The 21,053-nt window shown below is 49.6% G+C and overlaps 1 protein-coding gene across 3 annotated transcripts in view; it reads right to left on the reverse strand.

Moving 5' to 3' along the window:
• Positions 1-21,053, reverse strand: part of PROM1 (prominin 1) — a 104,683-nt gene that overhangs the window by 1,519 nt on the left and 82,111 nt on the right. For all 3 annotated transcript variants that reach the window (XM_026514474.4, XM_057309814.1, XM_057309813.1), the window contains exons 12-22: positions 20,833-20,985; positions 15,226-15,349; positions 13,575-13,678; positions 11,983-12,067; positions 10,654-10,800; positions 9,792-9,863; positions 8,814-8,906; positions 6,785-6,838; positions 4,674-4,754; positions 4,516-4,584; positions 3,267-3,359 (exon numbers count right to left, since the gene is read on the reverse strand). In XM_026514474.4, coding sequence (XP_026370259.3) covers positions 3,267-3,359; positions 4,516-4,584; positions 4,674-4,754; positions 6,785-6,838; positions 8,814-8,906; positions 9,792-9,863; positions 10,654-10,800; positions 11,983-12,067; positions 13,575-13,678; positions 15,226-15,349; positions 20,833-20,985 — 1,075 coding nt within the window. The remainder of the gene's footprint in view (positions 1-3,266; positions 3,360-4,515; positions 4,585-4,673; positions 4,755-6,784; positions 6,839-8,813; positions 8,907-9,791; positions 9,864-10,653; positions 10,801-11,982; positions 12,068-13,574; positions 13,679-15,225; positions 15,350-20,832; positions 20,986-21,053) is intronic.

A 21,053-nucleotide genomic window follows, 5' to 3' on the forward strand; every position in this document is an offset into this window, starting at 1 on the left:
GGAATGGGAAACAGCAGTTGCTTGGGGGGGAATCACTTTCTTTTGCAATGTTTTAAATGAGCTCTTATTTTGTTCGTGGAGACCATTTGTGAACGAAAGAGGAGTCAGCCACGGCGTGAAGTGCCACGTATTACTCCAAGTCCTTAAATCTTTCTGAAAACCTTGAATCGGTCCTATTACCATATTTATTTTACAAATAAGGCACAGCGGCAGCACGCGCAGAAGCGAGGGTTTGGGACCCCAGCAGATGGGGTCCCTTCGCGGCCCTTGAGAAGAGCGGGGCCCTCCAGCCAGCCAAGCTTCCCCCGTTTCTTGGGTTGTCTGATGCGCTCATCCCCTCCCGGGCATCTGAATGGTGGGACCACAGCATCCTCGCCCCAAAACAGTATGGTGTGGAAAAGGCAGGATTACGAGGCTCTCAACAAACATTCCATATTTAACTTCACCAGTTTGAGGGTAGATCCTAGGCTGTATTCAACCCTGTTTTGTCTAAAAAGCAGCTTAAAGTATTTTCAAAAGATAGTTGCCCACGTTCGTAAGTCGGATTTCACACAGGAGCTTGGGTTTACGTCCTTTCTTGAAGAGGCCGAAGGTCCATCTCCGAACACTGAGCCCCCATCCCCACAAGGCGACAGGAGCTGAGTGCTGGTTCTTCCGTCGAGAGGGGCCTCTGTCCTCGCTTTGCCCCACGCCACAGCGCTGGCTTTCGCAGGGGTGACCCCAACGCTGTCTAACCTTCCTCACCGATCAGAACGGATGCAGCTGGGAACACCCAGCACGACCCTGTGGGCACCACACGCCGGCCAGCGTCTCACTCTTGGCCCGCTCTGTACATGCAGCATCTGCCGCTGCCTTAGGATGATGTTGCCCTAACACTGGGGCCGCCTCCCCCCTCCGCGAGGCGAAGGCAGCTCGATGTCACAACGGCCCCCCACCCCGACCCTCACGGCTCAGCCACTGCGGTTCTGCTCTTCCCCTCATGGGATGTACCGTCGAATGGCAGTGGCCCCTCTTGGGCCAGAATTTCCAGTAAATTTGTTCTCCTCCCCCCCACCCCCCACTCCGGCCCATCGTGTTCTTTTATTGGCAGGTTTCTATGCCTTCAAACTCGTTTTGAGAGGCTTTAGAGCTCGATGACAACCATATCCTTTTACAGGAAGCTGCCATAATTCCTCTGGGAACAGTCAAGATATAAAAGAAACATGTTAGTCAGTCTGGAGTCTGTTTTCCTGGGAAAAATCAATGCCCAGAGCTCCTACTATTTAGACCACCCGGCTATGAAGCTCCAGCCTATAATCTTTCTGATCAGCCTCCAGGCATCCCCTGCACTGGTCCCCAATTATTTGTGGAAAGTCATCTGACAGTTGGGTGATTTGAGTAGCTGGAGCAGGTGGTGAAGACTGGATGCAAGGAGATCAATTCAGAGTCAACCAGGTTAGCCCAGGACATCTAAGGAGGGCACAAGCAAAGCCATCAGCGGGGGTCCAAGTAGCAGGACAAAGGGGGTTAGGGGCTAGGGAGGAGCAATGGCGGCCAGGAAGCCAAGCCTTGGGGTCTGCATGGCTGGGAGAGTGCAGGAGTGTTTCCAGTCAGGTGTGAAAGTCCGTCCTGCAGACAGATGGACGTGTGGATGTGGGACAGGGAGATGGACAGATGGAGCGATACAGATGTGCTTCGAAAAATAGCTGTCTGATCATCGTTCATTTAATTGCCTATGCAGGCAATGTGCCCAATGACAGGGACGCAGTGTCACCCACGGGCCCTCTGCTCGGGGAGTTGAGAGTCTAGAGTGTGCTGCAGGTCTTAATCAAAGAACCACGCAAATGTACAATTCAAACAGCAATAACACCTCTAAAGGAAAAGCGTAGAGTTCTATGGGAGTGTAGAAAACAGAGCCCAATCTAGGTGGGAAGATCAGAAAAGGCTCCCTGGAGAAAAAAGACGTGTTTGAGCTAAGACCTGAAGACTGCTTACTAGTAATAGCAAACATGTATTGAGTGTCAACGTACCAGCTGTGGTGTGAAGGGCTTGACATAAAATCTCTCACTGAACCATCACACAGCCCCACTTGGGTGATAAAGCTCAGAAAATTTCAATAATTTTTCAGAATGACAGAGTTCAGAAAATGCAGAAGTAGAATCTGAACCCAGAGCTTCTGTTCTCACCCTCTGGAGGACTTAGAGTGAGCCAGGTGGGGTGTGGGTGTGAGGGACAGAATGAGAGAGAGAGAGAGAGAGAGAGAGATAGAGAGGTCTGCAGTCCAGGCAGCAGAAATAGCATGTGCAAAGGCCCTGAGGTGAGGACATGGAGATGGATTTAAAGCAGTGAAAGAAAACATGTGTCTAGAGAATGGCGAGAAAGGTGATCAAATAGTGCAAAATGTGGCCTTGGTGGGCAGGGGCCCAATCATGCAGGGCCTAGTGTATTCAGTTAAGGACCCTGATCTTCACTGGGGAAAGCCACAGGGAGCCACTGAGGGGCTTCCAGCAGAGGAAGTGAGAGGGTTGGCTCGCAGAGACACTGTATATTGAGGAGTGAATAGAACTAAGGAATAAACTTGATTAATTGGAACTTACCATCCCAATGGTAATATGTTAAAGGGCTTTTAAATCAAAAATTAAATTAAGTTTGCTATAGCTTTGGAGCTATATATATATATATATATATATATATATATATACACACACACACATATATATGCTCTAAGAATCCTTTCAAATATTGGCAATCCGCGTACAAGTGACTGATCCTTTCCAACTATTCCGGACGAATAGGAGTTTTCTTCATGAGGGTCTCCTGACTTCTATACATATAATTCTAGTAAGGAACAAAGGTATGCAGCTAGGTCTTCAGCTTGTCCTAGTCTGTTAGGTATCACAACACATTCATCTAAATTTTAGATTTTATTTATTTTAATTTTTTTTTTAAAGATTCTGTTTATTTATTTGACAGAGAGACAGCCAGTGAGAGAGGGAACACAAGCAGGGGGAGTGGGAGAGGAAGAAGCAGGCTCCCAGCAGAGCAGGGAGCCCGATGTGGGGCTCGATCCCAGGACCCTGGGATCACGCCCTGAGCTGAAGGCAGACGCTTAACGACTGAGCCACCCAGGCGCCCCTAAATTTTAGATTTCAGGTCCTGGATTCTACAGCTGTAACAGACCCAAGAGCAAAACTATTTTATATCCTAGGGTGTACTACAATCTGCCAACAAACCACGACGAGTGATGAGTTACTGTGCTTCCTTAGTTTGAAAGCTGAAACTCTTACCACGGGGTCGATGATGTAGCTACACAGAAGGACATCCACAGCGGAGTCTAAAGCGGTGGCCACGGGTTTGCAGGCTGCAATTTGCTCAGTAATCTGCGGGGTGAGAAACACACGCGAACCTTGAGCACGCTCACAAAAATCGACAAGCGTGAGATGTGCCATTTACGTTTGACCTGTTCTCACATAAAGGACCTCTACACCATCTTGGATACAGAGCTGCGAGCTGATGGCCATGGATGAGGTCGACGATGTACACAAGTAGGTACTCGAAAGCAAGATGCTGATTCTCTCTGAGCCGGGGTCTCTGCTTTCTGCCCTTGTTATCCGGAACAATAAGACCCACCCTGCCAGGCTCCCGAGAGAATGAAGACATCCAGGGGTCTAGCACAGGGTCTCAGTCTGAATTTCTTGCCTGACCCCTTTGAGATCCGACAAAGGACATGGGAAGAAAATGGAAATCTAATTAAATAATACTTATATTGTTTAGACCAGGTCTAGACAAACTGTTTCTATAAAGAACCAGAGAGTCAATATTTTCAACCAAAAGTTCAAGTGTTAGAGTCCTACGCCCCAGTTTCTTGGGATGTGACTGTACTTGGAGGTAGGGTCTTTGAGGAGGCAGTTCAGTTCAAATGAAATCATTGGGGTGAGTCCTACTCCAATATGACTGGTGCCTTTATAAAAGAAGAGAAAATTCGGGCACAGACACGCACAGAAGGATGACCATGGGAAGGCACAAGGAGAAGACGGCCATCTACAAGCCAAGGAGAGAGGCCTCCGAAGAAACCAACCCTGCACACACCTTGATCTTGGACTTCCAGGCTCCAGAATTGTGAGAAAACAAATTTCTGTAGCTCGAGCCACCCTGACTAGAGTAGTACACCAACCACCTGACAGGCTCAGTGGGACCCAGGGCACGAACCCACCACCACCGCGAAGGGAGCTCACAGTTCACTGGGGAGACAGAGTCAAGTGTGGCAGGAACCCCCATAACAGTGAGCAAAGGAGCTGGGGGAGAAAGTGAGGGGCATGTTCTCCAGCTCAGTGGGCAGGCCTGAGAAGGGGTCCAGTGTGGACCACATGTGCTGAGTCCTAGGACCCCCCTCCTCATGGTCCCCATGTTCGAGCTCCTTTGCTTCTCTCCTACCAAATTACGAGGACTTTAACTTTACTTCCTCCTGATTTTATCCTAGAACATGACTATCCTAACGCATGGCCCTCTTACTTTCATGAGAGATAAACTACTTACGGAGATCTTGACCCACTGCAGATAGCGTTCGAAGTACCCTATTACCGTGTTCCCATACTTCTTACTTTCCTGGGAAGAAATCAAAGAGCAGTCAGATCATTAGGAAGACCACCCCACACTCTCTGCAGCCATGAAGTGATGGGCTCACACCCGCTTACCTCCACGATAACTGAGGAGATGCGGGTTTTGAGGAAGTCCTGGGCAGAATCCAGAGAGGAAATGATATGGGCCACTTTCGTCTGGAAAACACAGCGATCGACAGGGTTTCAAGGGCTGAAGGGATTTAGCTAGATGGCTGGCATGTGGATACGAGTGCTGTTAGCTCGGCCCCACCACCACAACTGGCTAGCGAAGACCACAGAACCGGCGCAGCCCTCTGAGGGCCGGGCAAGGAGAGGAGTACGTACCAAGCACTCACTTCGTGCCGGACACCGGGCCAAGCTCTGAATCCGAATCACCTCCCTGAGTACAAGAATCCCCACCTTATCCACAGTCCCCTTCACTCGGGGTCCAGAAGCAGAAGATCCTCCTTCCGACGTATGGTCAGGTCAACAGTAGCTAACGCTCCGTCACGTGCCTGCACCGTTCCCCTCACTTTGTCCCATCCCTCAGGCATTTTATCATCTCACATCATCACGGGAAGAAGGGTGAGTTCAGTACAGTAAGATATTGTGAGAGAGAGAGACCACACTCACATAACTGCTGTTACAGTATATTGTTAATAATTGTTCTATTTTATTATTGATTCTTGTTGTTACGCTCTTATGGTGCCTAATTTGTCAATCCAGCTGTATCAGAGCTGTGTATGTATGGGGAAAAACTAAGTACAGTAGGGTTCAGTACCCCCTGTGGTTTCAGGCATCCACTGAATGTACCCCCCCCCCACAGATAAGGGGTGGAGGGCTCTGGTACCCACAGGCTGTCAGAAGGCATCGTTAGGCCCCTTCACAGATGAGGTAGCTGACCCTGCTTGATGTCACCAGGCTGGGGACGCAAAACCTGGGATTTGTACTTAGTCATTTCACACAGATAAGAATCCCCACCTGGCAGCTCGGTGCACATTAGAAAAGGTGCCTTTTCTGTTCTGCCCAGAGACCTCAGGGCACACAGCCCAGCTGGTGGTCAAAGGCTGATGCCCACCCCAACTCGCCCCCACACTGGCCCCTTGTGAAGGGCAAGGCAGAGCTGTACACCGCAGGAGACCTAGCATAGGAAGGGACCAGCGTGTGGTCCCCAGTCTCTCTCCAGCTTCCCTTGGCACAGGACAACCATGATTCGAAGTACAGCGATGGTCTCCAAGCAGAGTAAACCTACTAGAATAGTCTTCAGGGGAACTTAGGCTCTTGGCGTATCAATCAAGCAGCAGGCTCAGTGTTGCTCAGGCAGGGTCCCAAGTACAACTGAAGGAGCTCACGGTTCATGGGGGAGACCGAACGGCATGTGGCAAGAAACCCTGGGACAAAGGTGTGCAAAGGCAGCTGTGGGGAAAGCGCAGGGAGGAACACGGAGTTTTCCGTTGTGGCTGACATCCCGAACGTCTCATGGGCAGCTTATTCTGCTCAGTAAAGAAATATTTTCTGAGCTGCCTGTTGGCCTTGAGGATACAAGATGCGCACACCATAGCCACGGAGCTCAGTTGCTGCTGTGGGGGTGCCTGTGGTCTGGGGGAGGCCGCTGTGGTCCCAATCACTGATGCCTTTCTAGGCCTGGCTTCCCATAGGCCTGACCATGTCACGTCACTTGCTTTGGCCAATCGAACATAGGGAGAGTGACAGCGTGCTTGTTCTGAGCAGTCACTGAAAGGGCAGCCTCTTTCCATTCACAATCTGATTTCCTGTCCTCTACGTCGAGGACATGAGGTGGCCCAGGCGGGAGCTGCTCCTTCAGGCTGGGTCTCTGGGTGGGGAGATAGGTGGAGAAGCCCGACCTCCACCCAACAGTGAGAATGCGTTTGTGGCCAGAAGGCACTGGATTTTGCAAGCAGCCTTATCTCAGTAACAGTGACTGTGCGCCTTCTGAGCTCGCGTTTCACACGTCAAGACACAGCTTTCACCTGTGTGTCTAACAGTGCGCCGTGGAGAGACGTCCTTGCAGAAAGCAAGTGCTAGGGAAACCCCGTGTGGCATTCAAAATGGGTAGATCCCAAACCTTTTGTGTGTGTGTTTTTTTAAACTTAAGTACTTATAAAACCAACATCTCTGAGAGTCTGTGTGTGCTTTTATGATAAGACCCCACCCCCCCAGGACAGAAAAAGAAAAGAAGTCCTTACCCCCAGTCCACCACTTTTGTGCTGAAGTTCCCTGACGCTTTGCTGGGTAGTGCTCTGGGGAACAAGCATACATATTATTCTCCAACTTAGGACACGAACCAGCAAGATCACATGCCTGTGCCCCCCGCCCCCAGTCAGCCCTCAAATCTGACTTCGCCCTGCAACGGTTTCATTCCAGAAAAAACACCACGTGCAAGTAACGCTAGCTCTGGTGTCAGGAAAGCTGAAGACGGAAGTCAGGATGCGTCTTCTCGAGCAGGACGCCCCATGCAGGGTGCCCAAGAAACCGCGTTGAGTCAGGTTTGCTCAAAGTGGCGGGAACTACTTAAAAGAAATTCTGCCCAAACCGAGCAGAGTAGTTTCATCTGAATGGTTTAGGTCAGGGAGTGGTAAAAACAAAGTCCAGATAGTAACTATTTTAGACTTTGTGGCTTTGTGGGCCATACACTGTCTAAAGCACTCAACTTCGACATTTTATTTTATTTCATTTTATTTTATTTTAAACTTTGCCCTTTTAACCAAAGCGGCCATAAGTCATCTGTAAATAAGAGGGCATGGCTGTGTTCCAGTAAAACTTCATCTACGAAAACAAGCAACAGGCTGGATTTGGCCCACAGATTGTAGGTTTGGGGGCCATAGTTTTCTAGCCCCTGGTTTAGATGGGAGGTCACATGCACGGAGCTATTGCCTACTTGTAGACAGGCTGCCCCAGCTCTGAAAAGGCCAAGGAGTCTTGCGTCTCCTTGAAGGAAAGCATTTAAGGAACAGGGAAAAACCAGCTTAAAATGTCAGCAAATCTGTGCTCGGCATCAACAAGCAGAACAGAAAATTGTGATGAGCGCAGCAGACAAAATTCAGAAAATTCCGTTTTCTTTGTGAATACTCTAATGAGTTAGAAAGTCGGGAGGGAAAAGAGAGGCAGAGAGAAAGAGAGAGAGATGGTAAAAACTAGTTCTAGACGGTTTCAGAACTGGAGTCGAGTGGACTGATGCGCTTCTCCAAATCTGGGCAAGATGACACTGTAGCGGGTTCCTACACAGCATAATAACAATTCCTCCCGTGTGCAGAATCTCTGTGGGACGTCAGTCCCTTGTCTCCAGGAACCAGGTGACTGCAGGGCAGGACCCGTTCCCACCATTTTCAGACAAGGGGATGGAAAGCCCCTAAGACTTTGCAGAGGCCGAAGCAGGGTCTGAAATCAGCTCCGCCTGACTCCAGAGCCCGTGTTCTCTCTCAGCTACAAACTACCTTTCTGGAATTCGGGAAAGAAGCCAGAAGGCATCAAGAAGTACAAGAAAGGCAAAGTTAGAACAGAGGCTTCGAGAGAGGAGAAAGGAAACGTCGCCCATCGGGTCAGCAAACAGAGCTACACGAAGCAGAGAGAAAAGGACTTACCCTGGCTTTCCCATATTTCTTGGCAGGGTTTGGAGAGAAACGATTAGAGAATAAGTAAGTAAGAGTGAGTCCAGGGCACAGAGATCAGCCCTCCAGCTAGGTGCCTGGCTTCGGGGGGCCTGCTGAAGGCCAAGGGGACCAGAGCACAGTGCGTGGGCAACCCCAGAGTTAATCTACCTGGTCTCAGGCAAGTGGAAAAGGCAAAAGGAGATAAAGCACAGAAGGAGTGGTGACATCGAAAACGTGTCTTCTTTAAAGCCCAGCTGCTATCATTCATTTTTTTTTAAGATTTATTTTATTTATTTCAGAGAGAGAGAAAGAGAGTGGAGAGAAGGGGCAGAGGGAAAGGGACAAGCAGACTCCCCGCTGAGCACAGAGCCTGAACTGGGGCTCCATCTCAGGACCCTGAGATCGTGACCTGAGCTGAAATCAGGAGTCAGACGCTCCACCCATTGAGCCACTCAGACGCCCCTGCTACCATTTATTTTTAACAGAGCTCAGCCTCTTAGCCTGAGGCCAACTGCATTTGACCCAAGCCTGAGATGCAGATGCTTCATTAGTCTAAATGAAAGCCAGCTAGGGGGATGGGCTTTGCTCGGGTCACGGGGAAACCCCAGAGGTCAGGGGTTGTTACCATTGACTGTTCCAAAGGAACGACTTGGTCGCGGTGAATCATTCTAAGAGCTTGTGCGTTACTTTTCAGGGACTGTTTCAAACTTCCCTGGGGCTACAAAGAGAATAAAATAAACAAAGATCAACACCATCCTTCCCAACTCGGGAGCACACTCTCTAACCGCAGGAGCTCGGGCAGCGGAGTCATGACAAGCGTGCAGCCCTCCTTGTACGCTTGTGGGGACCGTCGGGAAGGGGAGCGCCAAGACACTCTACCTCGAATCATAGAACCATGACCTCTCAGCGGCCACCCCAAGCCATGAGCCTTTCCTGAGTGCCAAAGGCTGTGCTCTCTTTCTCCCTTCACCGTATCAGAGCCGCTGTAAAGCCTGCTTTACAGCGGCTATATCCCCACTTTACAGATGAGAAAACCCAGGCTCCACTTAACCCACACTTAAATGGTGCTTAATATATAAATGTGCAACAATTTTATTGCTCCCATTTTACAGACGAGGAAACTAAGGCACAGAGGGTTGAAACGTCTCGTCCAAGTTCCTATCATTAGAAAGTGGCTGAGTCAGAATTTAAACCCCAGTCTTCTCCAGATCCCAGGTTCCTCATCCCCCAAATGGAATCTCCTTCTGTTTCCTACACTGCAAGAAAAATGACGTGTGTCTGTGTGTGCACGCGTGCATGTTTGGTGGTAGAGGGGTTGATTGGCCTGAAAGCAGAGATGGTTCTAAAGCAGTGAGGGCCCCAGCACCACGAGCGGAGGTCAGGGTGTAGCTGCGGGTACCCTGACACCTCCCGGAACCGTTCACGTGCTCACAGACTTCTGGGCCACACAGCAGTGGCCGCTGGTGGGAAGTCTTCACATGCCCGAGGGAGAGAGAGGCATTTTTAACCAAAGGTGACTTGTGATATAAGGAAGCTAAGAATAATATGGACATTTGACATCTCTAACGATTACAGCATTTGAAACTAGACTGTTCGAACTCACCAAATGGTCGGCTTTTGCTTCTAGATCATTTGCAAAGGATAAGAGATTCACTTTGGTGGGAGCTTTACCCATCTACAAAAGAGGGGGAAGAAAACCGTGTCATGGCCTTGGGATTTTTAAGCCTTAACACTATCTAATAGACAACAGAGTGAAGTATGGTCCGTAAAGTAAGCCCGGGAACTCTTACATAGGTGACAACAGCTACATTCTTATTTATACATATAAAACCATATTGTTTTTATGCAACCATATGATCCAACCATAAAAAGAAAACAAGTACTGATCCACGCTATAGTGGGGATGAATCTCAAAAACTTGAGGCTCCATGAATGGGGACCAGTAAAGGTCATTAAACACAGAAGGTCACATGCTGTATGATTCCACTCATAAGACGTATCCAGAACAGGTAAATTCATAGGAGCAGAACATAGATTAGTAGTTGCCAGGGCTGGGAGGGGGGAAAGGGGAACAACCAGGTGATGGGAATGAGGCTTTCTTTTCGGGCGATAAAGATGTTTTGGAGCTGGATAGAACCAGGAGTCAAGCCACATTGTGATTGTACTAAAACTAATGAATTGGTCACTTTAGTCTTTTATTTTTTATTATTTCTTAAAGATTTTATTTTTAAGTGATCTCTCCACCCAATGTGGGGCTCGAACTCACGACCCTGAGATCAAGAGTCACATGTTCTACCGACGGCAGAGCCAGCCAGGCGTCCCTGAATTGCTCACTTTAAAATAGTTAATTTACGCCATGTAAATTTCATCTTAGTAATTTTAAAAAAAGAAAGAAAAACAAAAAACCAGAGGTATCTGCTGTTATTTTTTCCCCCAAAGATCAGGCATGAACACAGGGGTCGTACCTCAGCCAAGTAGATGTTATAGTCTATGGTGTCCACCCCCGAAGAGCTGAAATCCATAAGGTTTCTTCTTCCTGCTTCGTCCAGCAGCACGATATTGCCAACGTTGACATTCAGATTTTGAAAATCATTGTTTATGTTTTCAGCATGCTGCACGATAAAAAGAAAAGTTACAGAGAAGCCCATTCTTCAAGAATGCCACATTTGCGATAAAAGAGCAATGACATGAGACCAAGAAACGCAGACGTGCACTTGACTGGCATTTCTTCCTCGTACTCTTCTCTCCCCTCCCACCCCTTCCCTGCATCCCTGTCTCCTTCCTTACGCCCCATGCCAAGCACTGTGTGAGGAGCTGGGATGCAAAGCAAAATAATATTCCATCTCAGCCCTCGAAGTCCTCCGAAGAAGTGACAGTGTCATAATAAAGGCTCGCAAACTGCGTCAGGACCCCAGGGGCAGGACAGAGTCTGCCGAGGCAGGGTCCTGACAGGGCAACGGAGAGGAGGCGGCTTCTGAATGGGTCTGGACAAATACAGATGCTGAAAGGGGCCGGGCAAGCTGTATCGCAGGGGAAGGAGGCAGCACGCCCTGGACTTGCACAGTGAGGGCCCTTGAGATCATGGGGACATGGCTGGTGACTTGGGGTTGTCCTAAGAGGCAGACAGTAGTTTCAGGCAGGGTGGAGTGCCCGAGTGTCCCTGAAACTCTCTTGCTTCTCCTCCTGTCCAGTATGCTCTTGAGTGGGCTCTCCTCAGAGTCTTAAGGCTCACGACTTGGGGGTGGGCTCGGGCAAAGGAGCAGGAGGAAGTCCTTCCCTTCTCTCCACTTCCAACGCTGTCGCCATGCCATCTTGCTGAGGGTCAGCGGAGCTCCGCAGAGGCCCCTGGGAGTCCCGGGGCCACAGCCATGATTCACAAGAGGCAATGACTGTTGAGGGACGGATTCTGGATGCCTAGTTCCCTCTTTAGGGACCTGGCCGAAAAGGGTGGCCAGTGTGGAGAGCCAATATGCCCAGAGCTTTGTTCCTCTAGGGACACTGACACACGGCGAGGTAACATCTTCCTGAGTCGTGTCCGCAGCGAGGCCCCTAGAGCATTCGCGTGGTCAACTAGGGAAACTCCTGCCTCAAGAAAGACAACGGGTCGGGGGGTGATGAAAATGTTTTGGAATAAGAAGTGAGCACTGCACAACCTTGTGAGTGTACTAAATGTCGCTTTCAGATGGTGAATTTTATCTGATGTGAATTTCCTCAATGGAAAAAAAAAAAAATGCGGCGGCACGTGGATTTACTAGAGACATAGGTCAGTCTCCTGACTGGCTCTAATTCCTTACCTCCTGAATGTTGAGGTGCTCACTGATATTGTAGCTGTTCTCTAGCTTGAGTGTGGTGTAGATGCCCTTATTTTCTTTGCAGTCGCTGTGGGAGTAAACAGAGAAATCAGGATCCAGAAAGGCAGCCGTGCCTACTTCTGTCCCCTGCTAAGGATGGAGAGGAAGGTTCACCGTTAATCTTTTGTTTAAACCTGCGTGCAGAGAAACAGCTTCGAGTGCCAGAGCCTACCATTCTGGACTTCGTTCCCTGCTGCAAGCAATGTCCCATCTTTGGAACAGATACAGTAAGACTGGTCAATCATCCTTCTGTCTGTCTCCTGTGTGCTTTTTCTAGTGCCACGAGGGATAACAAGTTCACAAATTGGGAAGAAATAAATTCTCATAAAAAAACAAACAAAAAATGATACCACCTGCTAGAAAGAGGTGTGTTACAGAGCATATCATGGGCTTTAGTAAAAGGTTCTATCAAACCCCTGCCGGACCACCTGCCTCCATATTTCCGGGGTTGAGCTTCACTTAGTAAACTTATGGTTGGGTGTATATTCTAAGGGAAGGCTGGAGACAGGGAAGGGGGCCACACCGCTATCCAGACGGTCAGTACACCTAACTTGGCCTCACCACCTTGTGCTTCTCTAAAATGTGCAAAATGCCTCCTTGACTGAGCTAAGAAGGCCAAGCTCCTCTGATGCATGGCCCTGCCACTGAGACGGCCACTTCCTGGGGGCGCGTCTTCCTTGCCCAGCAGCCAAAGTCCTTCAGCCCTGAGGGATACCTGGGAGAAGCCACTTTCCCACAGCCCCAGGAGGTGTGATACTCCTCTCCAGGGAATCCTCAGTACGTTGGTGTTGTTGGAAGAGTGAGCTTGATATACTAAGCACCAGGGGTAAGGCTGCAGAAGTCTCCAGGAGCCAGAGTCACAAAGAGCTGGCAGGCCGGGCCAAAAAGATTGGCTTTGTCCTTTCAGCCCAGGGACGGTTTAATCGTGCACACAGACTCCAATTGATTGATAACGTCTGCCTATCACATGCCGCGGAGAAGGATCCTGAGACTCTTCTGGCTATGAACAAGACCACAGCTGACTACCAAGGTCCACCACGAAGGCCACTCGCTTGCTGTCTCTGCTACGGGAGCCTCTGAACCCTATTGAACAGAGAGGAAGTAAAACTGCCCAAGATCACCAAGGCCTGCTCCCTGATGGTAGAGCCAGGACTGGAGCCCGTCAGCTGCTTCACTATTAGCATGTCTGAGATGTGGACCCATCCTCTGAGTTCTTGTTATTTGGCATTTACTTGGGGCGGCGTGATTCCTGTACAAAGAGTTTTCAAAGGGTCTCGTTAATGCATCTTAGAATCACCTTAACCAGAAAGGTCTAGTGCGTACTGGGCAGGGAGACCTTGAGACATCACTACTCCAAAGTCTGGAAGGCTTTCTCGGGAAGAGCTCTCTTTTTGGTCTTATTTCCACTATCTCTTCGAGAAGACGAGAGAACAGCTGGTCTTATCAAGCTTAAAGACACTTTGAAAGCAAAATTCTCCTTCTGGAACAACAACATTTTCAGTAGCCAAAAAAAAGCATAGTGCCATTATTTATACCTGTAAACTTGTTCAAAAGTGAGATTAATATCCGGGTTGTTAAATACCATGCCAGAGAGATAGTATTTCCAATTCTCATTTAGTAAATATGGCGTGTCCAAAATCTAGAAGAAATTGAAAAAAGCTTTTTTAAAAGAGATACTTTTACACTAACATACATACATATAATAAAATAAATATTCTGTTAAATATATTTTGGGGATTTTCAGATCATGACTTTCTTCATTGGTTTCCAATTTAAAACAGGGGCATAATAGTGTGATCAGAATAAACTGACCACTGGGTAGCATCAATAAAAACTACTGAAACTACTTTTTTTTTGGAGAACACTTCTCTTAGTAAGACAAATACATTAGAAATGGGAGAAGAATTGACAACTTGATTCAGAACAGCCAATAGAAAGCCATAAAGCAGTTGGTCCACCTCTTCGCCCCTTTTCTGTAGACAAAATGAATTAAAACTTGCATACTCTCTCACTTAACATCATATATCGAAGACGGCTAATACGTCCTATATATCATCTATATTAGGACAAGCTCATTAGTGCCTGACCATGAATGTGCTTGAGGAATGTAAATGGTTTCAAAATATCCCCTACTGGGGGCACCTGGGTGGCACAGTCAGTTAAGCAGCTGACTCTTGGTTTCGGCTCAGGTCATAATCTCAGGGTTGTGAGATTGAGCCCCACGTCTGGCTCAGTGCTCAGCATAGAGTCTGCTTGGGATTCTCTTTCCCTCTCCCTCTTACTACCGTTCATGCTCTCTCTCTCTCTCTCAAATAAATAAATAAATCTTTAAAAAGAAAATCCCCTATTTTTTTTAAAGAATTCCTTTTTAGCAATTTAATACAGCACAGAACATAATCAAGTCTGGCTTGATGTATCGCTATTATTTTTTATCAAGACGCCAGATGGACATAATTTAACACATTAACACTCCCAATTTAATTTTCCTCAACCAACTGAATAATTAAAATACCACGACAACTGGTTACCTTCGTCGTCACTCACCAGATTTTGTAACAGATTTGAGGCGAAGAAGTGTACACAATAAAACAGGAAAAAAGAAATATATTTTAAAAATCAGAATCTGGAGAAAAGCACCATAAAGGCAGTGACAAGAGTGCCACACAGACCCAAGCTTCCTTCCTCATTAATAAATGATGCTCAGCTGAGAAGTGGTCCCGTAGAGTCCACAGGACTCGCTTTCAGAGAGAGAAAGTGGAGCCTGAAGTCGTTTCCCAATGGCCTCGTCAGACGTCCACGAGGGGTGACCCTCGGCCATGAGGCGTGGAGTTTTTCCGTGTCTTTCACTTCAAATCGAAGGCCTCAAACCATGTGCATGGGCAACTGTCATTTGAGAAACTCTTTAAAATGTCAGAAGCCTCCTGCGGTACTCCTCCTTGGGAATTTTCTCCCCCGCTTATTACAATCCACGCTGACAAGTAGGCCTTGATTTCTGGTGCTCAGTTCACTTGACATTCGAAACACAATATTTCACCACATTTTTTTCTTTTTGCTCCGACGAATAGAAGGAATCTTCAGTTACTGAACAAGAACCAAACTGCTCATCTTTTTGCCCCCCCCCCAGATATGGAGAAATCAAAGTTTCCACTCCAGTCCTTGTGCAGTGGGCCCAGAAGCCATCCTTACCTGGAAGAGCTTCCTGTTTTGGTAAGGCTCGCAGACCAGTTTCTCCACGTTTCCCCCGATGACGAACGTGAGAACCACGATGGTCATCAGTACCCAACAAAAGAGGAAGCTGACTCCAACCCCGCTGGAAACAAAACCAAGAACAGAGCAGAAATGAAGTTTGGAATTCTACATAATTTTGTGGCACCTGGCTGGTTCCGTCCATAGAGCAGGTGACTCTTGATCTCGGGGTCATGGGTTCGAGCCCCAAGCTGGGTGTAGAGATCACAGAAAAAAAACCCACGACAGATCCAATATCACCTACCAGTACTTACTAATTCTACCGACATGTAGGGAAAGGACCTCGAGTCTCTGTGCAGCGTAAGTGAGCCCAGACAGGGAGCCCAGACAGGGAGCGACAAGCACTGCGCACCTTTAGGGAACGCTTCGACTTAGGGTCTGGTCTCCTCGCAGCCAGCACAGGGGTAGTTCGGACAGGGCCTCTGGGGTCAGGCGAGTGAACCCGGCCTTCTGCAGGGGACGCAGTGAGCGGAGAGGTTCCGAGGCAGGAAATGCACCGTTGGGAGTCTGAGAGGGGCCGACGTGGCTCTGCATCCAGAGGGAGGGCCAAGAGTGCGTGAACACAGCTCGGGAGGCAGGCAGGGGTGCATGGGATGGGGCCTGGCAGGTGCAGGAAGGGGAGGCTGCTGAGGGCCTTGAAGCACAGGAGGAACATAATCCCGTTTGTCTCTGAGGAAGAACATTCTTGGCAGAGCGGGCAGGACAGGATGGACAGAGGCCCGTGTGGACGGGGCTACCACTGAGGGGGCTGTTGTTGGTCGTGGGGCGGTGGGCCGACGTGGCTGGAGGCAGGGGACAGAAGAGACGGGACACAGGAGACGGACACAGCAGGATGGGCCGAAGGTTCTGCAAGAGGGAAGACGAGGAAGGGCGCAGAGTGATGCCAGGACTTGTTAGCAGGGAAAGGAGACAGTGGTGCTCAGGAAGGGAAGAGCGGGAGGGATCTGGTCCTGCTCCCTGTGAGACGTGGCGGTGGGGACCCCAGAGGGCAGACCACTGTGTGTGGCTGCCTACATCTGGGTTACAGGCCGGCAGGAGGCAATCAGCTGCTTAAAAGCGACCACGGGCCCCTGGGGCTGCGCCTGGAGGGAGAGGCCGCCCGGGGCTGGGCCTGAGGGACTGTGCCGCTGGAGGAGCAGGTGGCAGGAGGGCAGCCAGCGAGCAAGACCGCTGGGAAAAGTTGCAGTGTGGGAAGGAAAGCACTAGGGCACGGGGTCACGGTCACGGTCACAGGACGGAAAACAAAGGCATGTCTGCAGGGGGTGCACAGGGGACCCAATCACTGCAGGGAGGGCGCATTCCAGGGGACCTACAGGAAGTCCATGGCTGGACTTCTGACCCGAGGGCAGGGGAGTGGCCTGGGCAGGGCGGGGAAGTAAGGAAGCAGAGGCGGCAAATACCATTATTTTTAGATGTCTGTGCGGGGAGGGGAGTGAGAGGGAAGAAGTGGTAGTGGGAAGTTTTCTCTTGTCACGCGTCAAGGGGAGAGACGGAACATGTTTAAATGTGGAGAAGCAAGGCTAGGAGAGGGGAAGAGAATGAGGACCCAGGAGAGGGGAGGCTGATAGACGGCACCCTCGGGGCGGTGCGCGGAGATGGGACAGGGAACAGCAAATGGGAAGGGCCCAGAAGGGAGACATCCCTCTGCATAGGGCCCTGCCTGTGTGTGGACGCAGGGGCGCTGGAGTTTTGGGAAGGTGTATGATGCCTTTTATTTCCTCTGTGAAGAGAGGGGGGAAATGACAAGGCCATTGCAGAAGGAAGGGAAGAGGGGAGGAGAGAAGGAAAGAAGGAAGGAAGGAAGGAAGGAAGGAAGGAAGGAAGGAAGGAAAGAAGGAAGGGAGGGAGGAGGTAAGAAAGAAAGAAACTTGTAGGGCTCTGAAGGATCCATTTGAGGTGGGGGTCATAATTTTGTAGGGATGCCCATGTGCCCCACTGTGTGACTTTTCTCTAGGGCGCTCACTTGGGTGTAGGCACAGACAGAGCAGCTCTTAAATCAGTCCGGGTGGAACAGCCAGATCATCACTATCATCATGGGTACAAATGGGAAGGACCCTCAGAGGCGTGGAGGTTGATGGGCTTAGAAGGAACAGCCTCCCTTCCTGAGGGCGTGATTCTGCCCAGTCGACACACGTAGGGCATAATTACAAGTATTTGCCTGGTTTGGCTGAAATAAATAACATGGTATGTTCACAGCGGGGGCCTCTGTGAGCCTGAATTTCTCTGACCTAAAAGGCTTAGGAGTCAGGGAGAGTATAAGGGAGGGGAACATGGGTGACGTGTAAGCCAGTCACCATGGTTTTAACCGTGTGCCAGAGCGTGTGTGCATTAGTGATAAAAATCATCCAGGCTTTTGAGAGAACACTTCACACCCACACGGCTACTCTCAAGGGCTTATTGTTGCATTGCCAGCCTCTGTCTCCTAAATATGCCTCTATCTAGATAGGGAACACCCCACCCCCAAGGCCTGTCACTCGGATAAGAATGGCTAATGTGGGGCGCCTGGGTGGCACAGCGGTTAAGCGTCTGCCTTCGGCTCAGGGCGTGATCCCGGCGTTCCGGGATCGAGCCCCACATCAGGCTCTTCTGCTATGAGCCTGCTTCTTCCTCTCCCACTCCCCCTGCTTGTGTTCCCTCTCTTGCTGGCTGTCTCTCTCTCTGTCGAATAAATAAATAAAATCTTTAAAAAAAAAAAAAAAAAGAATGGCTAATGTGTGCTCTAAGTGTTGTGGAGAAGAAGGAGGAGGAGAAGTAAAACAAGAACAAGAGAAACAACAGGCCACAAAGACTGTCCGTGGCCCGCAGAAGCGAGCTCGTTGATCAGCCGACCTTCACGGAAACGCGCGCTGACTCCCGATCTACAGTTAGGGCAGTGATACGCGCTTCGTCTTGGCAGCCCCGGTCACACGTCTTCGGGGCTAGCCCAACCTCGTTCTGTTTCAGGGGCCCCAGGATCTCCCACTCCTCGATGGCTGACGTTTGTGTCACCCCAGTGCCTCGTGATTACAACTGAAGCCGCAAAAACCCCACTTGTGACGCTTTGTCCACCGTTGGGTCCTACGTCCTTAAAACGGATCCCCTAGAAGAGGAATGACTTGGCCAAGGAGATTGTTGTGTTTTTAGGGCCCCTGCTACGGTCGGACAAAGTGCTTTCTGAATTCTCTATGACCGCTGACTGCCACCGGTGTGGCCCATTTAGTGACAACCACGGCTACGCCGGGTAATATCTTTTTTTCAAAACTCCGGGTAATCTGAGTACGGTTTTCAAGAGCTAAAACTGGAAGTTTCATAGTGGGCATCAGTACAAGAGACTGTTTTCTTGCTGCCTGGGTTACGTCTCCTTACCTCGGGGGAGACCTTCCACGGGCCCCGGAGACAGATGTATGCTCCCTGCTGCAACCCGTCCAGTCCCTAATCCGCTCCCTGGACCCTCTGAACACAGGGATCAGGGCAGAGTCAGGACCCCTGCCTCTCCTTCCCCCTGATCTTTCACTAGGCCCCCCCAGGGAGATAAGGACTCTTGGTTGGCTTTTGAAGAGACCATGCTTTTCAGCAGATGGTGTTGTCGTTTTTAAGAACAGGTGGTCTTGTGGTTACAGCTGAACAAAATATACTCTTTCTGGTTCCTACAGGCAAATAAATAGGGTGTTTTGGTTTTTTTTTTAGAACAAATTACGTTCTTCTAATCTGTTTGACCATTTTCCCCCTTTACAGTCACCCGGCTGTTTACCAGATGTCTCGGGAGCAGGAAGAGCCTGCCAAACGCGGATTCCGTGCGGAGTGGTGGGCGTTGACAATGACACGGAGCCCACAGCCACCCTCGGGCCTCAAGCCACCCGAAATGCACCTGGCCAGGCTCTTCCTAGGGTGTGATAAAGCCCATCGTTCCTAGGCCGCGGGCTGCCGTGTGACTTTGTCTCCTTAGAGATTCCTTAGTCTGCAGAGGCGAGAGGAAGTACTACCCAAGCGGAAGTAATCTTAGCCTCCATCCAATGGCTCATGACTCCCCTGTTTCTTTTTTCTTTGAAGCTAAATAGCACATATTTTGGTTTTGTCCCTTAAAAATGTGCATATAGAATTTGACGGTAAGTGCACCTGTTCAGAGCGATACACTCCCCCCCGCCAGGCCATTAAAAAGGTGGGATCCATAGCTTCACCATCGAAACACTGACAAACAGCCAAGTACCAGGATGAGTAAAATCCGAGCATTAAACTCATTTTCTATCTGTAACTGTGTACATGGAAACAAAAAGGTAGGGCGATACACCCTTCCTTGCTGCGTTAATTTCTTAAGTGTAGGCATGTGAGCAAATAGGCTTTTCCATGCCCGGAGCTCTGTTCAGTTTTGTCTAATTCTGGCAGACTTCCATGTGGTTAGTTTTAAGGTTGTTTATAAGACACTTGTGCCTGTGGGCAGCTCTTTCTGCAGAAGGGTCCTGTCCTCGTGTTTTAATAAAACCACCTTTTTTGCACACCCCCCCCCCAAAGACTTTTGTGCCTTCGTTAATGCTACCAAAGGCTTGTACTATCCTGGAGGTTACAGGCTTGACGGAAAGGCCATATACCATCATAGCTCACCAGTCTGATTAATTATTGTAGGGACCCAATGTTTGGAAAAGCACGTGAATGCAGGACACTCGCTTGCCAGCTTCTCCCAGCCTGGTACTAGTGACGTAAGCTGAGAAATGAGAGTGTGGCTAAGGTTTTGAGTCTCCATTGCTCCAAGGGTTTGTTCTCAACCTTCACCTTCCTCTCGAGCCCCATCCCGCTCCCTGCTGCTGATTCTTGAGGTACAGACTGGGATAGAAAACGTCAACTTGGAAGCCACATAGCTTCCTCTCCGGGATGCATTCAAAGCTTCTAACCCTGCGTCCCACTTGACACTTCTGGCCCCATCTGCAGTGACACCCGGTTTATGCCCCCCGTGCTTCATCCCACCCTGGTAGAGGAAAGGTTTTTTGTTTTGTTTGTTTGTTTCCCAAAACTATGAACGCGGATATGAGTGTCTTGGAAGCAGGCACAGCTGCTCCTCGCTGGTACCCACACCTGCTCTTATCCCTGATTTAGGCTCCATGTCTAAATCCTAAGGGTGCTGGGTCGGCAATCTCTTTGCTAGACCCAGTTTCCAGAGTTTCAAAGTAAACAAGCCAACGTTACTGCTGGCCACGGAGAACAGTGTCTGAGACCAGGCCAATCTCAGCGAGTTTCTGGTGAATAAATGGATGGATGGAGGGAAGGAAGGGAAGGAGGGAGAGAGAGAAAATATCATGGGAATCAAGATGGCAAGCTTAGAAATAATTTCGCTACAGAGGAGCCCACCATATACAGACACTGTGTTTACGCTTGTCTATTGAAGTGCTAACGATTTAGAGTTTTCTAGTATTTCACGTGTGGTGGGATTTCCCACGCCAACAGAAGTACAATCGCACCAGGAGGCCTCCTCCACTGGAACCCAGAACGCTCGGCCCGAAGGCCACCGGCTTCGTGTTATCTGCTCATCTCCCTGCGTTTCCACCCCCCACGTGGCAAGAAAGAGCAAACACTCACACCATGAGGAAGACGCCCCCGGTGTTCGAGACGCAGCCTCGTCTGGTCGGGGTGGCATGCCGGTCATAGCCACACGTGCCACACATCAAGCCCAGGTAATAAAACACCACCACGAGGGTCAGCAAACAGCAGACAACCAGGCCACCCAGCCACCTGGTGAAGCAAGCACACTGTCATTAGACATAAAAGAGGTTGACGTCCCGATAACACAAAAGCTGTCC

The sequence above is a fragment of the Ursus arctos genome, unplaced genomic scaffold (genome assembly GCF_023065955.2).
Source record: "Ursus arctos isolate Adak ecotype North America unplaced genomic scaffold, UrsArc2.0 scaffold_9, whole genome shotgun sequence".
NCBI lineage: Eukaryota > Metazoa > Chordata > Mammalia > Carnivora > Ursidae > Ursus > Ursus arctos.